Below are 18,461 nucleotides of genomic sequence, written 5' to 3'. Positions count from 1 at the left end.
ATTCTTTCAAAAAACCAGCTCTTTGTTTCATTTATTTTTTGTATCGTTTTCTTAATTTCAATTGCATTGATTTCTGCTCGGATCTTTATAATTTCCTCTCTTGTTCGAGCTTTGGGTTTTTCTTGCTCTTGTTTTTCTAGGAGTCTAAGTTTCATCGTTAAGTTGTTTATTTGAGCCCGCTCTGTTTTCCTAGTGTGGGCATTCAATGTTATGAATTTTCCACGTAGAACTGCTTTCATTGTGTCCCAAAGATTCCTGTATGTTGTATTGGCATTCTCATTTATTTGTAAAAACTGTCTAATTTCTTCTTTAATTTCCTCTGTAATCCATTGATTGTTTAGGAGAGTGTTGTTCAGAAGTCTTAATAACAATCATTGTGAAATGTAGCTTGTATGTTGTTTGATTTGTCAGTATTTGTTTGAACTTTAAAATGAATTTCATAAGATTTGGAGAAATAAATAGCAGCTAAAATTGGCAGGTGTAGAACCATGCCTGTAGTAAATTTGGAAAAGCCAACCTAAACAATTATTTTTTTTTTTTTACTTTATCATCATTCAAAATACAGACATTTAAAAATGCAACCACCTCTGACAACTTTCTATTTATAAATCTGTCCTCAACTTGATGCTTTAAACATTTAAAAATTGATAAGGTCATTAGTATTTTTTTTTATACATCACGTACCCCTGATTAAAGTGCAAAGAGAAGGATGCTTCAGTTAGGAGCCTTCTGTCTAAAAGCCATAAAACCAGGCCAACCATGAAAGAGCACTGGGCAAATTCAACTTTGGCACACATATTATAATATACCTGACCAGTATTCTCTGCAAAATTGTCAAGGTGATGAAAAAAAAATACTAAGAACTTGTCACAGAGCACAGGAGACAAGAGAATCTGACAAGTAAATGCAATAGCTTATGCTACCCAACTAAATAAATTTCTTGGATTGAGTCCTATGGCACAAACAGCATATTATTGAAAGCTGGTGAAATCCAAATAATGTTTATACATTATTTAATTATTATACATACTTTTTAAATTAATTGCAACAATTATTTTACAGTCATAATTAGACGTTGGAAACGAGATAAACTAGGTTCAGAGGATACAGAAACTCTCTTACTAACTTTGCCATGTTCCTATAAATTCAAAATTAAAAGTTATTTTAAAATGGATGGTAATTAGCTGGGCATAATGGAGCACATCTGTAATACCAGCATTAGGGTGGCTGAGGCAGGAGTATTGCCATAAGTTCAAGGCCAGCCGGATCTACATAGCAAGTTTAAAGCTAGCCTGAAATACATAGCAAGACCTTATCTAAAAAAACAAAACAAAACAAAACAAAAAAAAACTGCAGGAGTGGGAGGAATAATTTATTCTCAGTAATAAAAAAATTAACCACTGTCTATACTACAGTGATTTTTATTGTATATAATGATTCTCTTAGTCTTGTGTCAACATTTTAAAATGTATTATGGCATCTTAAATTAAAGAAACTTTTTCTTCACATTTTCTAAAAATGGTAACAACTCGGTTCTATAAACTGCTTCCTTTTTACTCTGCTTTGCCATGAGAAGCTTCATATTCACAAGCTTCTGATAGCGACATTCTTTTAAACCTAGATGTTCACTGTAAAATGACAGAAAACAAACAATAGCAACAAAAACAAAGCAGAGTTGGCTTTATAAAATAATTAACTGGATTAGTATTTTCACTTGCTGCAAAGAAGAAGAAATCAAAGAACAATTCTACTGACTACTTGAAATGTTTACTTTGTTTGAAAGTAGGCTGCTGATGCATTTGGGAAGTTATTGCAGCTATCGTGGAGGTTAGGTTTTGCAGAATTCAGTTTTTGAAATGAAGGTATAAATTTAGTAAACTCAGCACACAAGATGCATACAGCTTTTGTGACAACAGGTTTACTTTCTATCACTTGAGTGAAACGTCATTTCTTAGGATCGGAGGAAAAAACAAAATGCAGGATGCATAATTGCATCCAGAGAAATGAGTGCAGTAGGTGCCGTGGCTGTAGTTTCAGTTTGAAGAAAAAGAAAAAAGTAAAAAAATATATATATTAGAGATAGATTTTGTCCTAATATAGAGAAAAAGAATACTTGAATTATTTAACTGACCACAAAGAAAAAAGGATAGAGGGGAAAGGATAGGAAACAAAAAAATTCACAGTGTATTCCTAGACGATGAACGCATGTCTGATTCTGTAGATAAATGAGAGATTGGGTTTTAGGGTGTAGGGAAAGGAAGTAAGGAAAGAGATGAAGAGACTGCCCAGGAAGCAAGGACAGGGGCACAGTAACAGGAGGTCTCTAAGGAAGTTCCTGTGGGGACAGTGATGTCACTGATGCCATTTACTGGCTCCCTTCTCCTGCAGTTGTCTCTCCATTCTCAGGGCCCTGGACTCAGCTGCTCTTTGAGCAGCCTCTTGTGAGAGAAGCTTTGGGCAGGAAGGCAGATGGCATCCAGTGTGGAGGAAAAACTGGGGAGACAGGGCAGGTGCCGAGGGAGGCAAGTGGGATTGATGGGTAACATTTTAAGCAGAAAGGGGATGGCACATCTACAAGGGATGTGAGCAAAATAACACCTCAGCAATTCTTGGTACTGTGGGATAACAGAAGCGGTGAAAGACGTTAATGTGGATGTTCATTGAAAGGGTGATGTCCAAAGTCTGAATAACCATAAAATGCAAATAGCAGCTGTGTGGCTTGCATAGAAATGACATGTATCAATTTGGAGGTGGTGGCACACCCTAGGAATTCCAGAACTAGTGGAGACTGAGGGAGGAGGATCTCAAGTCCCAGGCTGAGCATCTTAGTGACTTTAGTAAGATTCTATCTCAAAATAAAACAAAAAAGGGCCGGGTTATAGCCCAAGGTGGAAACCCTGGTACCACGAAAAATAACACAAAATACAAAGTGTCTCATCTGTGGACTTTTGCATCTTTTTTCTTTTCTAACCATTGGTAATCTAACCATCTCCGGTCACATGACCACCTTACCTTCCTCGGGGCAAGTCTGCATCATCCTTTTTCCACCTCACAGTTGGTTGAGGATCTCCCTGGACCTGACACCGAAATTCTACAGCTTCTTCCTCCAGCACCACCTGGTTAATTGGCCTCCTGAGAAATGTCGGTCGTTCTGGGAAAAAACAAAGAAAACAGTAAAATGAACTGAATGCTCTTACATTCATGGGAAAAGTAAAGAAAGTGTTATTTAATTTTGGTACATAGGTTCACAATTCTATCTTAGGCCTTATGTATATACTACAATTGAATAAAAATAAATATTTATAAACACAGGAGTGACTATGGTTTGTATATAAAGCCATAATCTTTATGGAAAAATAAGTTTATTTTACTAAATTCTTGAGCCAGATCTTATAGATAGCACTATAAAAATCAATGAGTTTAATAGAAATAGGAATAGTTTTAAAATGATTAATCTATTACCATGTCTCAGAGTGGTAAAACGAAAAGTTGAAATACCTTTAAACATAAAAAAGGAAGTAAAAATTAGCATTCCATTAAGAATAGAAGAAAACATAGTCTTCATACATTACCTAAACTTTCCTAGGAAAGTTATTACCTAACTTGGATTCGATATGTCCATTAGTGTTTGTGCTTCATGTATAGGAAAGTTGTCTACTTGGTTATTTAAGTTAATACAAAGATTGTCATGATCATTGCAAAATGTTAGCATTATATATAATTTTAAAGGTCTTCTATGTGTTTGATATGATCACTTATTTTTACTTCATTAACTTTTTTTTGGTGCAGCATTGTCTTTGTCCTTCTGTATTTTATTTATTTATTTATCTATTTTGTTAATCTTACCCGGCCCTGCTAAATTGTATTCTAGCACCTCGCTACACAAAATAAGGTGAAAATTAATTCCTAACCATAAAACTCTTAGCATCTCAAAAAACATTAAACAAAAGTACTTGCATGTATCCCTCAAAAATTCCATTCTTTCTCCATTTTCTTCCCTTTTTATAATTGTCTGACATTGGAAATTTTATCATTTAAAATTTATCAGCACATGTTCTCAAATCATAGGCAAGTCCAATATTGCTAGTTATTCAAGTAGAAAGAGAGCTAAGTCAAGGAAAAGAAAGATGAGATCCATAGGGAGTTGACACAATTTATCTGGCCATCTGGCTATAATTAGCCATTTAAGACTTTAATTTCAAAGGTTTTAATTTAGTTATAAGTACAATGGCACAAAAGCTGAAACATATTCAGCAAGAAAAAGTACTTAAAGTATCATATGTTAAAAGTATAGACTAGGTTTATATGGTTGTACTAAGTCAAGATCCATACTTAAGAAATGAATGTTATAAGTTGCTATGGAAATGTTGTAAAAAAAGTCAAGCATCACTGGCATTTAGAAAGAAGATGAATGCATCACTGCAATAAAATTACATGGTAGAGTTCAAAACTGAGGCCTGAACATATCCAGTACCTGCATTCAGAGACTGCAAAGCTCCAAGCCATACACAGAACAAGCAAATGGGACTTTATAATGGGAAAAAAAGTTAAGTGTAGAGTCCATAAAATGTTAAGTGTACAATCCATAAAAATTAGAGACAAGGATGGTTGCTTCTAAGGACTTTAGGTAACCAGAATTAATTAGCAACAAAATATCTCACCTAAATTACAGAACAAGTGTACTTAAGTGATGAGATGATTTATAACTACCCTTTTGAACTCAGGACATTATATTCCCAGAAGAATTATTGTAAAAATAACGTATTTGATACTGAATTATTGTCTCTGGCAGTAAGTAAACAAGGACATTATTATATCTTTATGGGTGTTCCAAGTGTTAATATACCAGATGCGATCAGAAATATGGGAAATGCTTGAAGTTGTAAAAATATTACCATAAAAATGCTTGCATTAACTCCTCTCTCAAAACAATCCCAGTCATTTCAGATACATCCAGCCCATCCTTCTTGTCTTATTCAAAAGCAGTTCTGGATATCCTCTTTCCTGTCTTTTGTTGTGCTGTCACGGCTGCCCCAATATACTGAAGAGATTCCAAACATTGATTCTCATGGTTATTTTGACTTTGTGGAAAAGCTGGAAGTCGCACAGTGTCAGATTTGGTGAAGAAGGTTAATAAAGGAGGACAGGCTATAATGTTCCCACAAGCCTGCCTTTCCTTTACATGGTACTGGCCACAGCACTCACTGCATCTGTGAAACAGGACTTTCAGAATGGTTTCAGAAAATGCTAAGAATGTGGGTATGAACGTGCTTTAAATAAGGCCAAATATTTTTAGGGAGATTCCTGGCAATGTGTCTTTTACTGTAATTTTTAAATAAATTTAAACAATCACCATATGTGTTGATCGCTACTCGTAGTAGCCATAAGTCACTAGTATAGACAGTGGGATTGAATTTTTCATGTTATCAGTTGTGGCTATTCATGCCTCCCATCTAAAAAACCTGTATTAATGCACCATTTAAAAGACTAAAGCCACTGGGCAGAGTGGTCCACACCTATGATTCCAGCTAGTTAGGAGGATCTGAAATGTAAGGTCTCTTGGGCAACTTAACATGACTTTGTCTCAAAACAAAAAAACAAAAAGAAAATACAGGCTGATGTGATAGTAGAGTGGCTCAAAGTTTAAAAACATTACTGATACCATTTTGATATTGAAAAAATTTATCAAGATGTTGACAGTAATATTATACTATAAACTTGCATGTAGAGGATCAAGCTAGAGAGGACTTTCCTCATGCGCACGGGCATTCAGCATATTTAGTATAAGCCTCTTCTATGCCGGGCTCTGAGCTTGGTGGATGATAGACTAGCGGCTCAGTGTCATTGGGGGATGACAGGAGGTGAAGCCTGCTGGAGAATGTGGGGTCAGGCAAGACCAGAGGGCTTGTGGGCTGTGTAAGGAATGGGACCTCTGTCTTCGGTGAGGGAAAGCTGTGGAAGAATCTTAAGCAAGGGACTAAAATTTTAATTGGCAGATCTGTGAAGGATGAAATAGAAGTGAAGCATGGAGCAATATATTAGGTCAAAGAGTTCTTTTAAGAACTTATTTCAGTTTACAAGACACTTCCATTCTGAGGGCATGGAAAAGGGACAGACTTGAGAGATTAAAAGCTGAGTGATCAGTCAGATGTGTAGGGAGTAAAAAGTAAATCTTGAAAGATTTTACCTCTCCATAACCTATGTGAACATAATGACAGTAAAATTGGAGGGTGTGGTGCATGTATGGAGAATTCTGGGTCTGAGAAATATCAACTTCTGTCTAAGTAACCCCATTGTTCCTCACATTTATCTTCTTTGAAGTCAAACTAGTTCAAAATTAATAAGACAAAGGTCAATACTTATATGACAGAAAGGGGAAATAAAATAATATTTCTAGTTATAGGGTTTTAATTAAAAATCTAAAGAAAGAATAAAAAATAGTTCTTAATAATAATGACTTTTTGGTCAGAAATTAAATGCCAATATTATTTGTAAAAGTAAGATGCTAGAGTCATGTTCACGGAAGACAGTACAAGATGTACCAAGAGAAGTACATCAATAATGGTAATCAGTAAGAAAGAAGAAATTGTGAATAGTGAAAAAGAATCAAAGTAAGCATTACTTATAAACACTGCAATACAGAACCATGCAGAGAAATAGCTTTGATAATTGATAAGCACAACAAAAATAAGAAAAGTGTAGGATTGCAGCAATCCTGACAAAAAATGGAAAATGAGAGATTTTAGGATAAAATCTCAAAATGTATGGTAAATCCATACATTGAAAATTTATGAAGTCATCAGAATAGCAAAACTATCTTTTTTAGTATGGTGTATTTTCATGGCACTATGCTGAATATAAAATAAACTACAATACAGTACAAGTGTCTAGTTGTATTAAAATACACACACACACACACAACATATCTTTCAGGCAAAGTTTCTGTGTGTTTCTCTGAATATGTACCCATAACAATACTGCAAAATGTAATTAAAAAGCAAAACTGACATTAGACATGTTACAAACTAACTAACCTCTTAGAGCACACCGATAGGGATCTTTAAGGTGGTTTTGGTTATCACGCATGTTGTGAGCCTCTCATTGTTTTATATGGTGACACGTGGAAGCACCAGATTTATAATTTCAAGAAGGAGCAAGACACTGGACCCGCACTGCTGTCCTGATGAACACAGCAAGAGTGTAGACCTGCACAATGTCCTTCTCTCTTCAGTACTGCCCACAAGCAGAGTCCAGTTGCTTAGCAACTGGATAACTACAGGAGCGTGTATGATAGAGGAATTTTGGAAGCCTCATGTTGGCTCATGATAGAGAATATGACTCAATTGATAGGAAGTATTAGATGCTAAAAACAACTGAGATGAAAATCACTTATATATTCAAGATACATTAAATGGGTTTTAACTGGAGAAACAGGTTATATCTATCAACAAAGTAATGTGCAATTTAAAGATATACTGGAGTTTGTTGACAAATTTTAAAGTATTGTTCTGAGAATTCCCATAAAATCTTTCCTAGTACGTATCTCCAAGTTGTAGTATTCATTATACCAAATGTTTTATGTCTATCTACTAAAGTCACTTTCTGCTTTACAACTTTCCTAACTGCTTACAGAACACCATATGCTAAAAATTATAAATATCGTTAATAGTTTTTAATTAAAGAAAAAAATTTGTAACCATTGTTTACCACTGTCCTCAATCAGGTTTTATTTCCAGAAAATCTCAGAACCAGAAAGTTATACGAGTGGGAAATAAATATATTTGAAATGCTTGGCCTTGGCAGTGGCTACTGTTTTAATATGAAGCAAAGCTAATCGCTTTTCAGACATAATTGTGAAGACTACAAGAAAGTCTCTTGAGATTCCTTTTTTTGTGTCAAAAGTTACAGGGTTAGAAAGTAAGTTGATCATAGAACAATCTATTAAATGGATAATATCTCTCAATATTCATTAATTCCCACAGATTATGTCCATGAAACTTCGCACAATTAAAATAAATATGTATGAGAAATGTTGAATTATTGAAAAATAAGAAAGCTTAATTTTAAGGCATGTCAAAATAAGGTCACTAATTTTTCCCTTGTATCACCTATGTCTGACCACATATTGAAAAAGAGAGGGCAAAATCTCAAGGGTTGTTTGCTGACTGCTTATCAATTAGATTAAAGTCGCTCTTGAATGAGCTGATCCCTAATTATATAACTGTGGAATGATCAGAGGCAATGCCTTTGCCAATGCAATTAACATTTTTTTTTCTGTGAGATTAACTGGATTTGAATCACCTGCATAACTTGCTTACAAGCTTAATCTCTCCTGAGACACTAGTATTGTTTGCCAGTGTATTGCTGTGTAAAATATAGCTCTCAAGTAGTCCTGTTAATTTAGTTACAAATTGACATTGTGGAAAATCCAACTTTATATGTGGCTCTAATAAATGCTAATACAAACTCTTATCATAGTTTTTTTTTTTTTTTTTTAACCAGGGATTGAACTCGGGACCTTGCCCTTTCGAGGTAGGCGGCAACACCACTGAGCTAAATCCCTGGCCCAGTCTCATCATAGTCATGCCAATAATATGCAGAAAGCAAAATCTTCACATTTACACAAAATGCCTTAAGTCTGAAAGATTGCATAATATCTCAGGGTTCTTTTATATGCTATAATGAAGGAAATTAACAAACTTTTCTTTTCAATTGTATGCATTCTCTGAAAAGGGTTATAAAATCCCCAGTGGCTGTGCCATGAAACTATTTCTAGGATGACCTAAGCAATTTTAAAATAAACTCTGCCTGACATTGTAAAAGTAGTACTGTGGCAATAATTGTATAGGTAGAGTCCTTTAAATCCTGTAATGACAAAGCTATGCAATAAAAGGACATTAGAGCTAGCCACTGCTTGTAAACCTTGTCTTCATTTCAACTGCCCCAGTCACATCTGCCACACTGCTGTGTCTATTAAATGAGAAACTCAGATGGCTGTCCTCATAGATCTCCTTTTATTTAATGGGGCATGCATGAGGGTAAGGTGGATCGAATAGCTACTGAATGTGTATTGAGTCCTCCTCCTTGCCACCCCCCAGGAAAGACTAGGTAACTGGATTCATGCCATCTGATGTGATAAAATAAATTCTGACTAAATTAATTTCTCCTTGCAAAAAATTTTCTTACCTGGGTGCGATCACCCTAGGAAGCAATTCCACATAAGTAAATATTCTAGAGGTGAAATTTCATGTTTGCTGATAACAAGATATGAGAGTACACTTCAGAGCAAAGGCCCTGTCTAGGAATGTCATTACATACTCTATTTAAATAGAATTTAAACAGGGTTTAGCACATAGTAGGTATAGATGAAATATACTAAAAAGAGAATTACATATCTCCTGACAATCATATTAATATTTTATCCACATCTTATGTTTTGAATTCTTGCATGAAAATCATGGAATATACTTAAAATATAGATATTTCTAAAAGTTTGGCTTGAGTTAACTTTTCCCACAATTTGAGCAGTGCATATCTCAGCTACTTCCTGTCATTCATCACATTTCCTTCACATCCAATTACTGAAAATCAGCAATCAGCATCATCAGCCCCAATCTCTGCCCCATCCTTAGTGAACTGGCTACTTCCCAATCTGGACACCCCACACTGAAATCCACTGGCTGGCACAAAGTCTTAATGATATTTTTAGTGAGCAACAATTACATATGAGTGAGCAATAGAGCACACAAGCTATTTATAGAAGTCTTTCAGTGCAAAAAGTAGAACAATTCATGAAGGAGAGTACAGGTAGAAAGCAGCTAAAGAAATGTAGGAAGGGATATGTCACAAAAGTTAATTTAAAAACAAGGTTCAAAAGATTTATCAGACAAGAGAAAATATAAATATATGAAACAAGGAAAGGATACTGTTATAGGAAAACTGAGAGAAGAGGAAGGCCTACAAGATATAACATTTAATTAATAAGTATACATTTGACAGAGAAATGAAATAGAAGAATAGAGCAAAAACTTTGTTGAGTTGTTTCAGTTGATAGTTTTCAGAATGATTGAGATTGTTTTCCTAGAGTGTATACAGGGAAAGAAATAGTGTCAAGTGAAAGCTTTTCATAAAACTGGGGCAAAAAGAAAGTACTAAAATATTGGAAAGAGAAAAAAAGAAACATGATTACATGTAAAGACATAGGAATACAATAAACAATCACAGCGGACTTTTCATGAGCAACCAGGATAAATGATACTGGAAGGAAAATTTTAATATTTTGAGAAGTTTATTTTTATACTTAAATTTTGTAACTTAAAATCTGGTTAGAATAAAAACAGTTTGGTTTGGAATGTGCTCAAGTCCCATTGAGCAGAAAGCAAGATAGAAACACTGCTGAATAGAGGGGATAACAAAACAAATACAACATGCAAGAAGTAGGGGATCGATCATAATAAAGACGAAAGACAAACCAAGACAAAGTTTCTGGAGCAGATCTAATATACATCCCAGTTAGATCCAGTGGGAAGTCTGAGATCGCCAAAAAGCCATGGGGGTGCTATTTAATCGCCAAGTGAAAGAGAGAATGTAGGTGTTCAAGAATTTACAACAGCTATAGAATAAGTGAAAAATTGATTATTATAAATTCACAGAAAAGCAAATATAGCATCAGAAGAGAACTGCAATTACAATAATATAAGACAACATATGGTTGATAATATTTACAATTAAAATATTTCACTCAATATTAATAATATAGTCAATGTCCCTAAAGTTACTTTACTAGAAAGAGTAGAGGCAGCGGGGGTAGAGGGAATTCAAAAGAAGAAAATGGAGGAGATATAAGTGGGACAAATAATTACCTTCTGAAATAAAAGATAAAACAAAGTATGTAATTGATACATCAATAAATAAAGGAATACACATACATGTAGAAATACTGAAATAGATACTAGAACCAAAAGGATAAAGTAGACTTAGACACATTCAATGTTGAAGAGTGTGTGTGTGTGTTAATTGGAAAACTATGGTGTATGATATCTTTTGTTATGCTTTGTAATACCTGTGATATATATTACAATTTGTGTACAAAAAATCTGCTTTCATTTATTACTTTAATAAAGATGTAAAATTATTAGGAAATATATACATGCTATTTTTATTATTTTTTTTTAAATAACAGATTTTGGATAGCAAACATTTGAAATCAAATCATATTTAGAAATTTAATGGTATACAGTACTTCAACTCTAGCTTCATTGAGTTTGGGATCTTTAAGACTTAACAAAAATAAACTGCAGGGATTTAGAGATTGTGCCATAGACTTTACTGTCATTTTACACCATAATAATGTATTTTAACTTTTATATTTTATAGTATCCATTTAATAAAAATGGTCATGGACAGAAAATATTGAAGAAGAACACAGAATACAGATAATTCATGGAGTATGGCACGGTAACTTTTTGAAAATTGGTTTACATTCATCATGTCTTGTCAAAAGGGAACACTCTAACAATAAATGTGAAAACTACAACAAGTCTGAGTCCAAGCATGCTTCCTAAACACTCTGAATATTTGAAGAAAGGAGAATTTTTTTCAAGCAACTTGTCTCAGTGTGTAGATGACTACGCTATAAGAAAAAATAACATTTATTCCTTTCTATGTCCTTGCAAGTTATAAATCCATTAAATTTCTTGAGCAACTCAATATCATCAGTCACTTTTTATGGAGTTGCAAAAGACACTCAAAGTCCTCTGGAGTATACAGTGACTATGACCGTTACATGATGGAGTTGGTAAAACATGAAAATAAAATGGAGCTAGAGTGTGAGATGTAACCAGCTTTTAAATATTAGATAAGAAGTGATGATATTTAACAACAGTAAAATATATAGAGGTTCCTTTGAAAATATGTCCTGAAGGTAAGAGCACCAAAGTGAAAAAAAGCCGACATCCCCTTGAAGAGCACACTGCTTATTTCATATTTTTTAACAATAGGGAATCAAACAAAAGACAGGATCATTCCCACACAATTTTTGTCACATTCTTGATTTGGACTATATCTTCCGTATTTGTATTTGTCTTCTAAGTCTGTATGTTATTTTCAAAACAGTAATGAAATTTTTAGTTCTTCCCTTAATATTTCCCCTCAACTTATAACCCTTTAGGTCAGTTCTGACTAGTTTACACCAACAGATAAACATTTCTCATCTTCCTAAATCAATTCTTTGAGAGAAACTGCTTTTAGACAAATTCAATCTCTTTGGTTGATAGCTATTTTCCAAATAATTTAGAAATTGCCCCATAACTCTTGACATGTTTAGGGGTCTCCTGCAGTTCTCATAATGTCTTTAGGGAAAGCAGGTAAATATTTCATAATCCAGACACATTATTGGTAAGTCTAATTGCCTAGTTAATGACTTAAAATCTTTCAATTTTCTTCTAAAGGCCATCTATCCTGCTACAATACATGTTTTTCTAATCCAAAGCTTGTGGCAGTTACAGAAAAATAGCAATGAGTGTTTCTTTAAACAGAAGAGCTATACTTATGGGCTTTCAGTGCTAATGCTCAGTGACCACTAATTTCCCATCTTACCCGGCAAAACTGTATTTTATTCATTAGAGGGTACAGTACATTGTGAGTCTTTTAAGAGACAACTGCATAACATTTACGTGCAAACTTATACTTGTCTGAGCTTTGAAGGACAGAAATTTACATGCATATATTGAACAATTTTATTTTTGCTATTCATTCTTACAATGAATTATGGGATTTCTCATGGCTTTGTCGTTTGGGACTCCAAGCAGCTTAGTATCCACAGGGAGTATTATCAGAGATTACACAGTACTCAGAGTGATTGCACAGGGAAGGCTACACTCTGGAACGTACTCATAAAGTACAACTTTAACCTTCAAATGTAATGGAAATCAGAATATGCCTCTTTCCTTGAAGGCACTTGCGTGGGCTCCTCCTAAACCGTGAAGGAAATTCCTTTAGGGACCAGTACAAGACTTTGAGGCTGCACTTGGGCATGTCCTGGAGGAGTGATCAAAAACAGGGATGCTATCATGTCATGGATAGAATCAGGGGATTATCTTATCAGCATTGAAAAGTCATTTAAATATCACAATAATACCTTGGAATTTAAAAAAATCATATAGTATCTGCAGCAGTGAAGATATATCAAGGCATGTTTATATACACACATATCTATGTATGTTTGTGTATATATATGATAAGTGCATCAAAGTGGGAGGAGTGATAAACATTAGATGAAGGTAATATTTGAAAGAGATTTTGAGAACAGTAATTTTTTTACATTTCGGTGAAAGGCAAAACATTTCAATTATAACAATAAAGAAAGTGACTAATGTTTTACAGTTTTTCTCAACATCAACATTTTACCAGCTGGGGATTTGGCTCAGTGGTTCCGCCACATGCCTTGCAAGTGCAAGGGCCCAAGTTCCATCCCCGGTACGAAAAAAACAAAAAAGAATTTGAGAAATATTTTACCAGACTGATAAAAAAAATTTAAAAACTAAACAATTCTAATTGGTAATAATGAGCAATGATTCATCTATAGCGTTTATTTAGTGTTAAAAAAACATCTTAAAACAAAGGAAAGGGAAACTATAAATAGCAATTTTCAATTCCAAAGAGAGTTTTACCAAAGACAGTCAGCTCTGCTGGGTCGCTGTCTCTTTCTCCCACCATGTTGGTGCCTACACAGGTGTACATTCCCGCATCACTCTTCTTCGTATTGGAGATCATCAGTTTTCCACCACGAATCTGTCAAAATTAAACAAAAGATCAAGAAAAAGGAAGGGAAACACGAAAGAAAAAAGGCCATGAAATAATAATTTTGAATGCTTAAACATTATTTTTTTTCCAAAACACAACAGCTCTATCTAAGACTCAAGTCCGTCTTATTTCTCAGGCATTGCAAGTATGGTTTATTTTATGAATACATATGAGTCTCCATATTAAGGGACGCTTCTTTACAATAGTCTCCCTCTTTCTTGCTGGTAATATTTTGAATGTTGTGACACTTCTGACTAAATCCCAAGGGTTTGTCTTCATAAGGAGATGCTGTTGAATGAAATGCTATTTTCATTTGTCATCAAAAAGTTATAACAGACATTTACAATGGATAGTAGGGTAGAAACCAGCTGACATGGATTCACCAAGTATTTATTGAGCATTTTTAAGGACCAGACAGTATGCCAGGCATTTAGCATATGGTATCAAGCTAAATAGTGAAAATTAATGCCTTTGTAAGACATTTCAATGGATAGAATTAATCATCTTCTTTTAAATTGTAACATTAATTATGAAATAATTTTTTAAGAAGGATAGGTTGGATAAAAATAAATGAAATTATAAAACATTCATTGTGATTATGGATACAAATATGAAGTGATACAATCACAGACAATAAGTGTTCTCTAGATGTTTCTTAAATGAGAAGCATTTATTATATGAATTTACAAAGGCAATAGTATAAAAAGGTCTGTTTTTTTGTTTTTTTTTTTTTGTTTTGTTTTGTTTTGTTTTTTGGTACCAGTGATCGAACTTGGGTCCTTGTGCTTGAGAGGCAGGCGGCGGAACCACTGAGCTAAATCCCTGGCCCAAAAATATCTGTTAAAGGAAATACTGAATCAGAATTTTTTTAGATGAATGAATAGCAACTCACTAATTTTTCTAGTTTTTCTAATTAATCTAATTTAATATTCTTAACTTTACAGTGATTGAACAATCTTAAAGAGATACTAGAAAAGAATATGTTGCTTTTTCCATTTTTTAATTTCATAAGTAAACAAATCTCAAAGAGGTTTGTTCTTATCAAAGGTAGATGAGAAATTTAGCTCTGAAATTTAGCAGGTAATAGAAAAAGATTTTTCAACTGTTTTGTACATGAGAAGAAAAGACTATGATTATATCTTCATTTAAATCCAGTATGTTTTAATGATAGCTTATAAAAATGATTGTGAAGTTCATTTTTCTTCCCCTTGAAGCTGAATTTGACAATATGACTTGACTTGATCAATGGAACCAGAACAATTCTTTTGCCAGGAAAAAAAAAAAAAAAAAAGGTTCTTTCACATGTCGATTTGCCTTCTCTCGATACAGATAGACCCTGACACAGCAGGGCATCCCAGCCTGAGCTACTGTACTGAAAATTAGAAATGATTGTTAGGAAGACTGAGGTGTCTGTCTGAGAGCTGGTTCATTTGCAGATGTGAGCAGGATCATGCTAGACCATTTAGCTGCTAACATACATTTAAATAAGCCATAGCAGGATGGGAAAGTTAAGCAGAGATCAAACAAACTGGCTCAGGGAAGAACTATTAGATTTCCCGTAGAACCATAGTCTCAAAAATTTCTACAAGGCATTAACTCTGGGGTGGTTTGATAAAGAGCAAAGGCCAAATAACATATTTTTAAAAGTCTGATACCCAAACGTGGCCCTGGCCCATTCAGAACCAAATTCTCTTCGGGGATACAGATCCTCACAGTGTTAATAGTAAAGGCCAAAATATAAGAATATATGTTGTGATCTCTTACATAACCTATCAGTTCTATGTTACCCTGTAATCTCAATGTGAGCCCAGGAGAAAGCCTCATTTATAATAAATATATTTTTAAAATAAGCCTAAAATTATATGAACTTTTGATTGAAATGTCACATTTGTTCAGTCAAATAGAAATTGCCTTCAATAAAATACACTGATTTTCAGTTATTATACTAACTCTAAAAATTCTACTACCAAATATCAAACGATATATTCTACTTCAATGAGTAAGTACTTACTTATAAATTTCATGTACAAATATTAAATATAATGCTAAAAATAAAAAGGTTACATGATATTCCCCTGCTTTACCTCATTACCACGGTATGGTTGTCTTATTTTGAATCTCAAATCAACTAATGAACATGATCTCCAATTTTCTTGGAAGGAAGAATATTTTCCTACTTGAACTAAATTGCAGAATCAGCCAGTTTTATTAATATTTTACTCACTTCTTTTAAATATGCTTTAAAATTAATTTTTGCATAAATTTGTGCTGTTATAAGTATTATTTAATTGGAACAACTAGAATAAGTGAGAAGTTCATCACCTCAAATTATTTCCTCTTAAAATTTTGAAAATGGTACAAAATGAAGTGTAGTTAATATGGGTCATGGATACTCAATAGGGCTAAAAGAAGCCTTTGGAGACCTTATAAAAAGCTAAAACATCAGTGTCATACTGCAAAGATATATTTACAGGTGGAGAGTGGAACAGCTATCACTATATCTTGTACAACTGACTTGTTTGTATAACTTATCCTTGAAACCTCATGTCAGTTTTTTAAAAGGTCCTTTCAAAATGCTTTAAGTAATAACCAGCTTTAGATACAACTTTATTAGCAATAAATTACAGAATAAAATATATTCATATCTACATATGGAATTTGGACTTTCTAGGCCTTCAATGCAGTTTAACTCACACTTATTCTTTCTTCCTTGTCATCAATTCGAACTTTGTCTTTTTTCCAGTAGATCGTAGGTTCCGGGTGTCCCCGTGGAGGTTGGCACTCCAAGATCGCAGGCTCTCCAGCGGCCACTACAACATCAGTGGGGTTTTGCCGGAAGTCATCTCGCAACACTGGAGAAAAAGAGTTACAATAAAAGAAAACTAACTTTCAGTAACTTTAGTGTTTCCTTGCAAAATGTAACTGCAAGTCTTACTTATTCTAGTAAAACATGACTTGAATATTTATTGAGAAGGGAATTATGCACATTTTAAAGTATTTTAGAGATAGCATTTATACTGATTAATAAGAGAATGGATGATTACATGGTCATGTACTTTTGCTCAAAAATCCAATTTTGATACTGAAACGAGTCTTAGAACAAAAAGACAATAAATATTTATGATATAATTTGAGACTTAATTTTTAAAAACCCATAGAACAATTTATATACTATAATTCTGTTATCTGCAAGGGAAAAGCATACATATATGTGCATACATATATTTAAATAATGGTAAAGACATACTAAAACCTAAAGCACATATTTGTAAGCATATATTCATATATTCACTTCTTTCCATGGGGGAAGTGGAATGACAACTCCTTGAAAGTCCCTTCTCATGCAATGAATATGGAGAAGAGCCACACTGTTTTCATTACACTTTATAAGACAGACTCATTGTTCACCCTTGCAACGCACTGGCACACACATACACAGGGCTGTATTTTCCTTCTCTCTGTCTCTCCACCTGCCGAGTGACATCTGGGCAGCGTAACATTCAGAGCAGAGATATCCCTTATAGCAGTTTTTCCAGTCTGAATTTCCCCTCCTTTCATTAAGGAGAACAGCAGGTTGGACCTCCGTGGTAACCTCAGAAAATCTGGCATGCCTGGCTCTCCAAATGTCACCTATCTATCAGCATTTGCTTTTCTGCTGCTGGCAAGCAACTTGGAACTTTACAAGCCTCTTGGCCCTATCACACTGCAGAAAGGTTGGGTTATTTGGCAAATAACAGCCATGACTATTTTAAGATGAACATTACAAAAAGTAGAGACCAGGTAATGTACATATCTTCCAGCTATCTCTGCTATTCTGTACTGCTTTCACTTTTCCTATTTGACATTCCTGCAGAAAGGAACCACATATAGGGTAAAACAAATCTATATGCATCTGTGTATACTTGCACAGATGGCTTGTTATATATGTTAAACATAAATACACTCGTGTGCACATTCAGAGAGTCTGTATGTGTGTATGTCTGTGTGTTCCTATGTGCCATGTGTGTGTATTAATGTGCATATAGCGGGATGTGTGCATATGCATACAAGTGTGTGCTGGCTGAATTCAGCATTAGGCAGCTTGTGCTTGCCTGTTATGTAAATTATTTGGTGTAAATGGGGATTAGGTCAAACCAAATGCCTTCCATGTCCTGTAATGAGACCCACTTCAGCACTCTGTTTTTGTTGTTGTTGTTGTTAAAAGTCTCTTGGTTAACTTTCATTCTCCAAATAAATAAAAATTTCTACCCTAAAAAAATAGCTCTAGAGATTCAGCCAAGTGGCTTTGAGGGCTTTTCTTTTCTCTTCCAACACATCCTTCAACATGGTTTCCCATCTTAATGAAGTCATGGCCCTTTGTGAGATTAGAGAACCTTGTTTCTTACTGAAGGAGCAATAAAAAATAATTCAGCACATATTGTTCATTCTCAGCTTATAAACTTATTAATTGACTGTTTTTGGTGCTAAGAAAATGTGTTCCACTTTAGCACTGTGAACTGTACATTTCTGGTACCCTTGTCTAACTAGAAAGAAAGGTGTGATTTTACATGCGTGAGGATTTGCTTCTGAATTGGCTTAGAGAAGTGTGCATTTCAATGTGACACTCATGCAAGTGATCAGAAGGGGTTAACACCATGGTCCTCTTTTACAGTTATATT

General features: G+C 34.2%; 1 protein-coding gene across 12 annotated transcripts in view; it reads right to left on the bottom strand.

Moving 5' to 3' along the window:
* The window catches only part of Robo2 (roundabout guidance receptor 2), a 1,584,609-nt gene that overhangs the window by 160,048 nt on the left and 1,406,100 nt on the right, over positions 1 to 18,461 (bottom strand). For all 12 annotated transcript variants that reach the window (XM_010645674.3, XM_010645673.3, XM_033768136.1 and 9 more), the window contains 3 exons: positions 16,498 to 16,655; positions 13,671 to 13,791; positions 3,013 to 3,151 (listed from right to left, as the gene is read on the bottom strand). In XM_010645674.3, the coding sequence (XP_010643976.1) occupies positions 3,013 to 3,151; positions 13,671 to 13,791; positions 16,498 to 16,655 (418 nt within the window). The remainder of the gene's footprint in view (positions 1 to 3,012; positions 3,152 to 13,670; positions 13,792 to 16,497; positions 16,656 to 18,461) is intronic.

Source organism: Fukomys damarensis, unplaced genomic scaffold (genome assembly GCF_012274545.1).
Source record: "Fukomys damarensis isolate Sample0158 unplaced genomic scaffold, DMR_v1.0_HiC HiC_scaffold_24, whole genome shotgun sequence".
Classification (NCBI taxonomy): Eukaryota; Metazoa; Chordata; class Mammalia; order Rodentia; family Bathyergidae; genus Fukomys; species Fukomys damarensis.
This window is presented reverse-complemented; position numbering and strand designations above follow the sequence as displayed.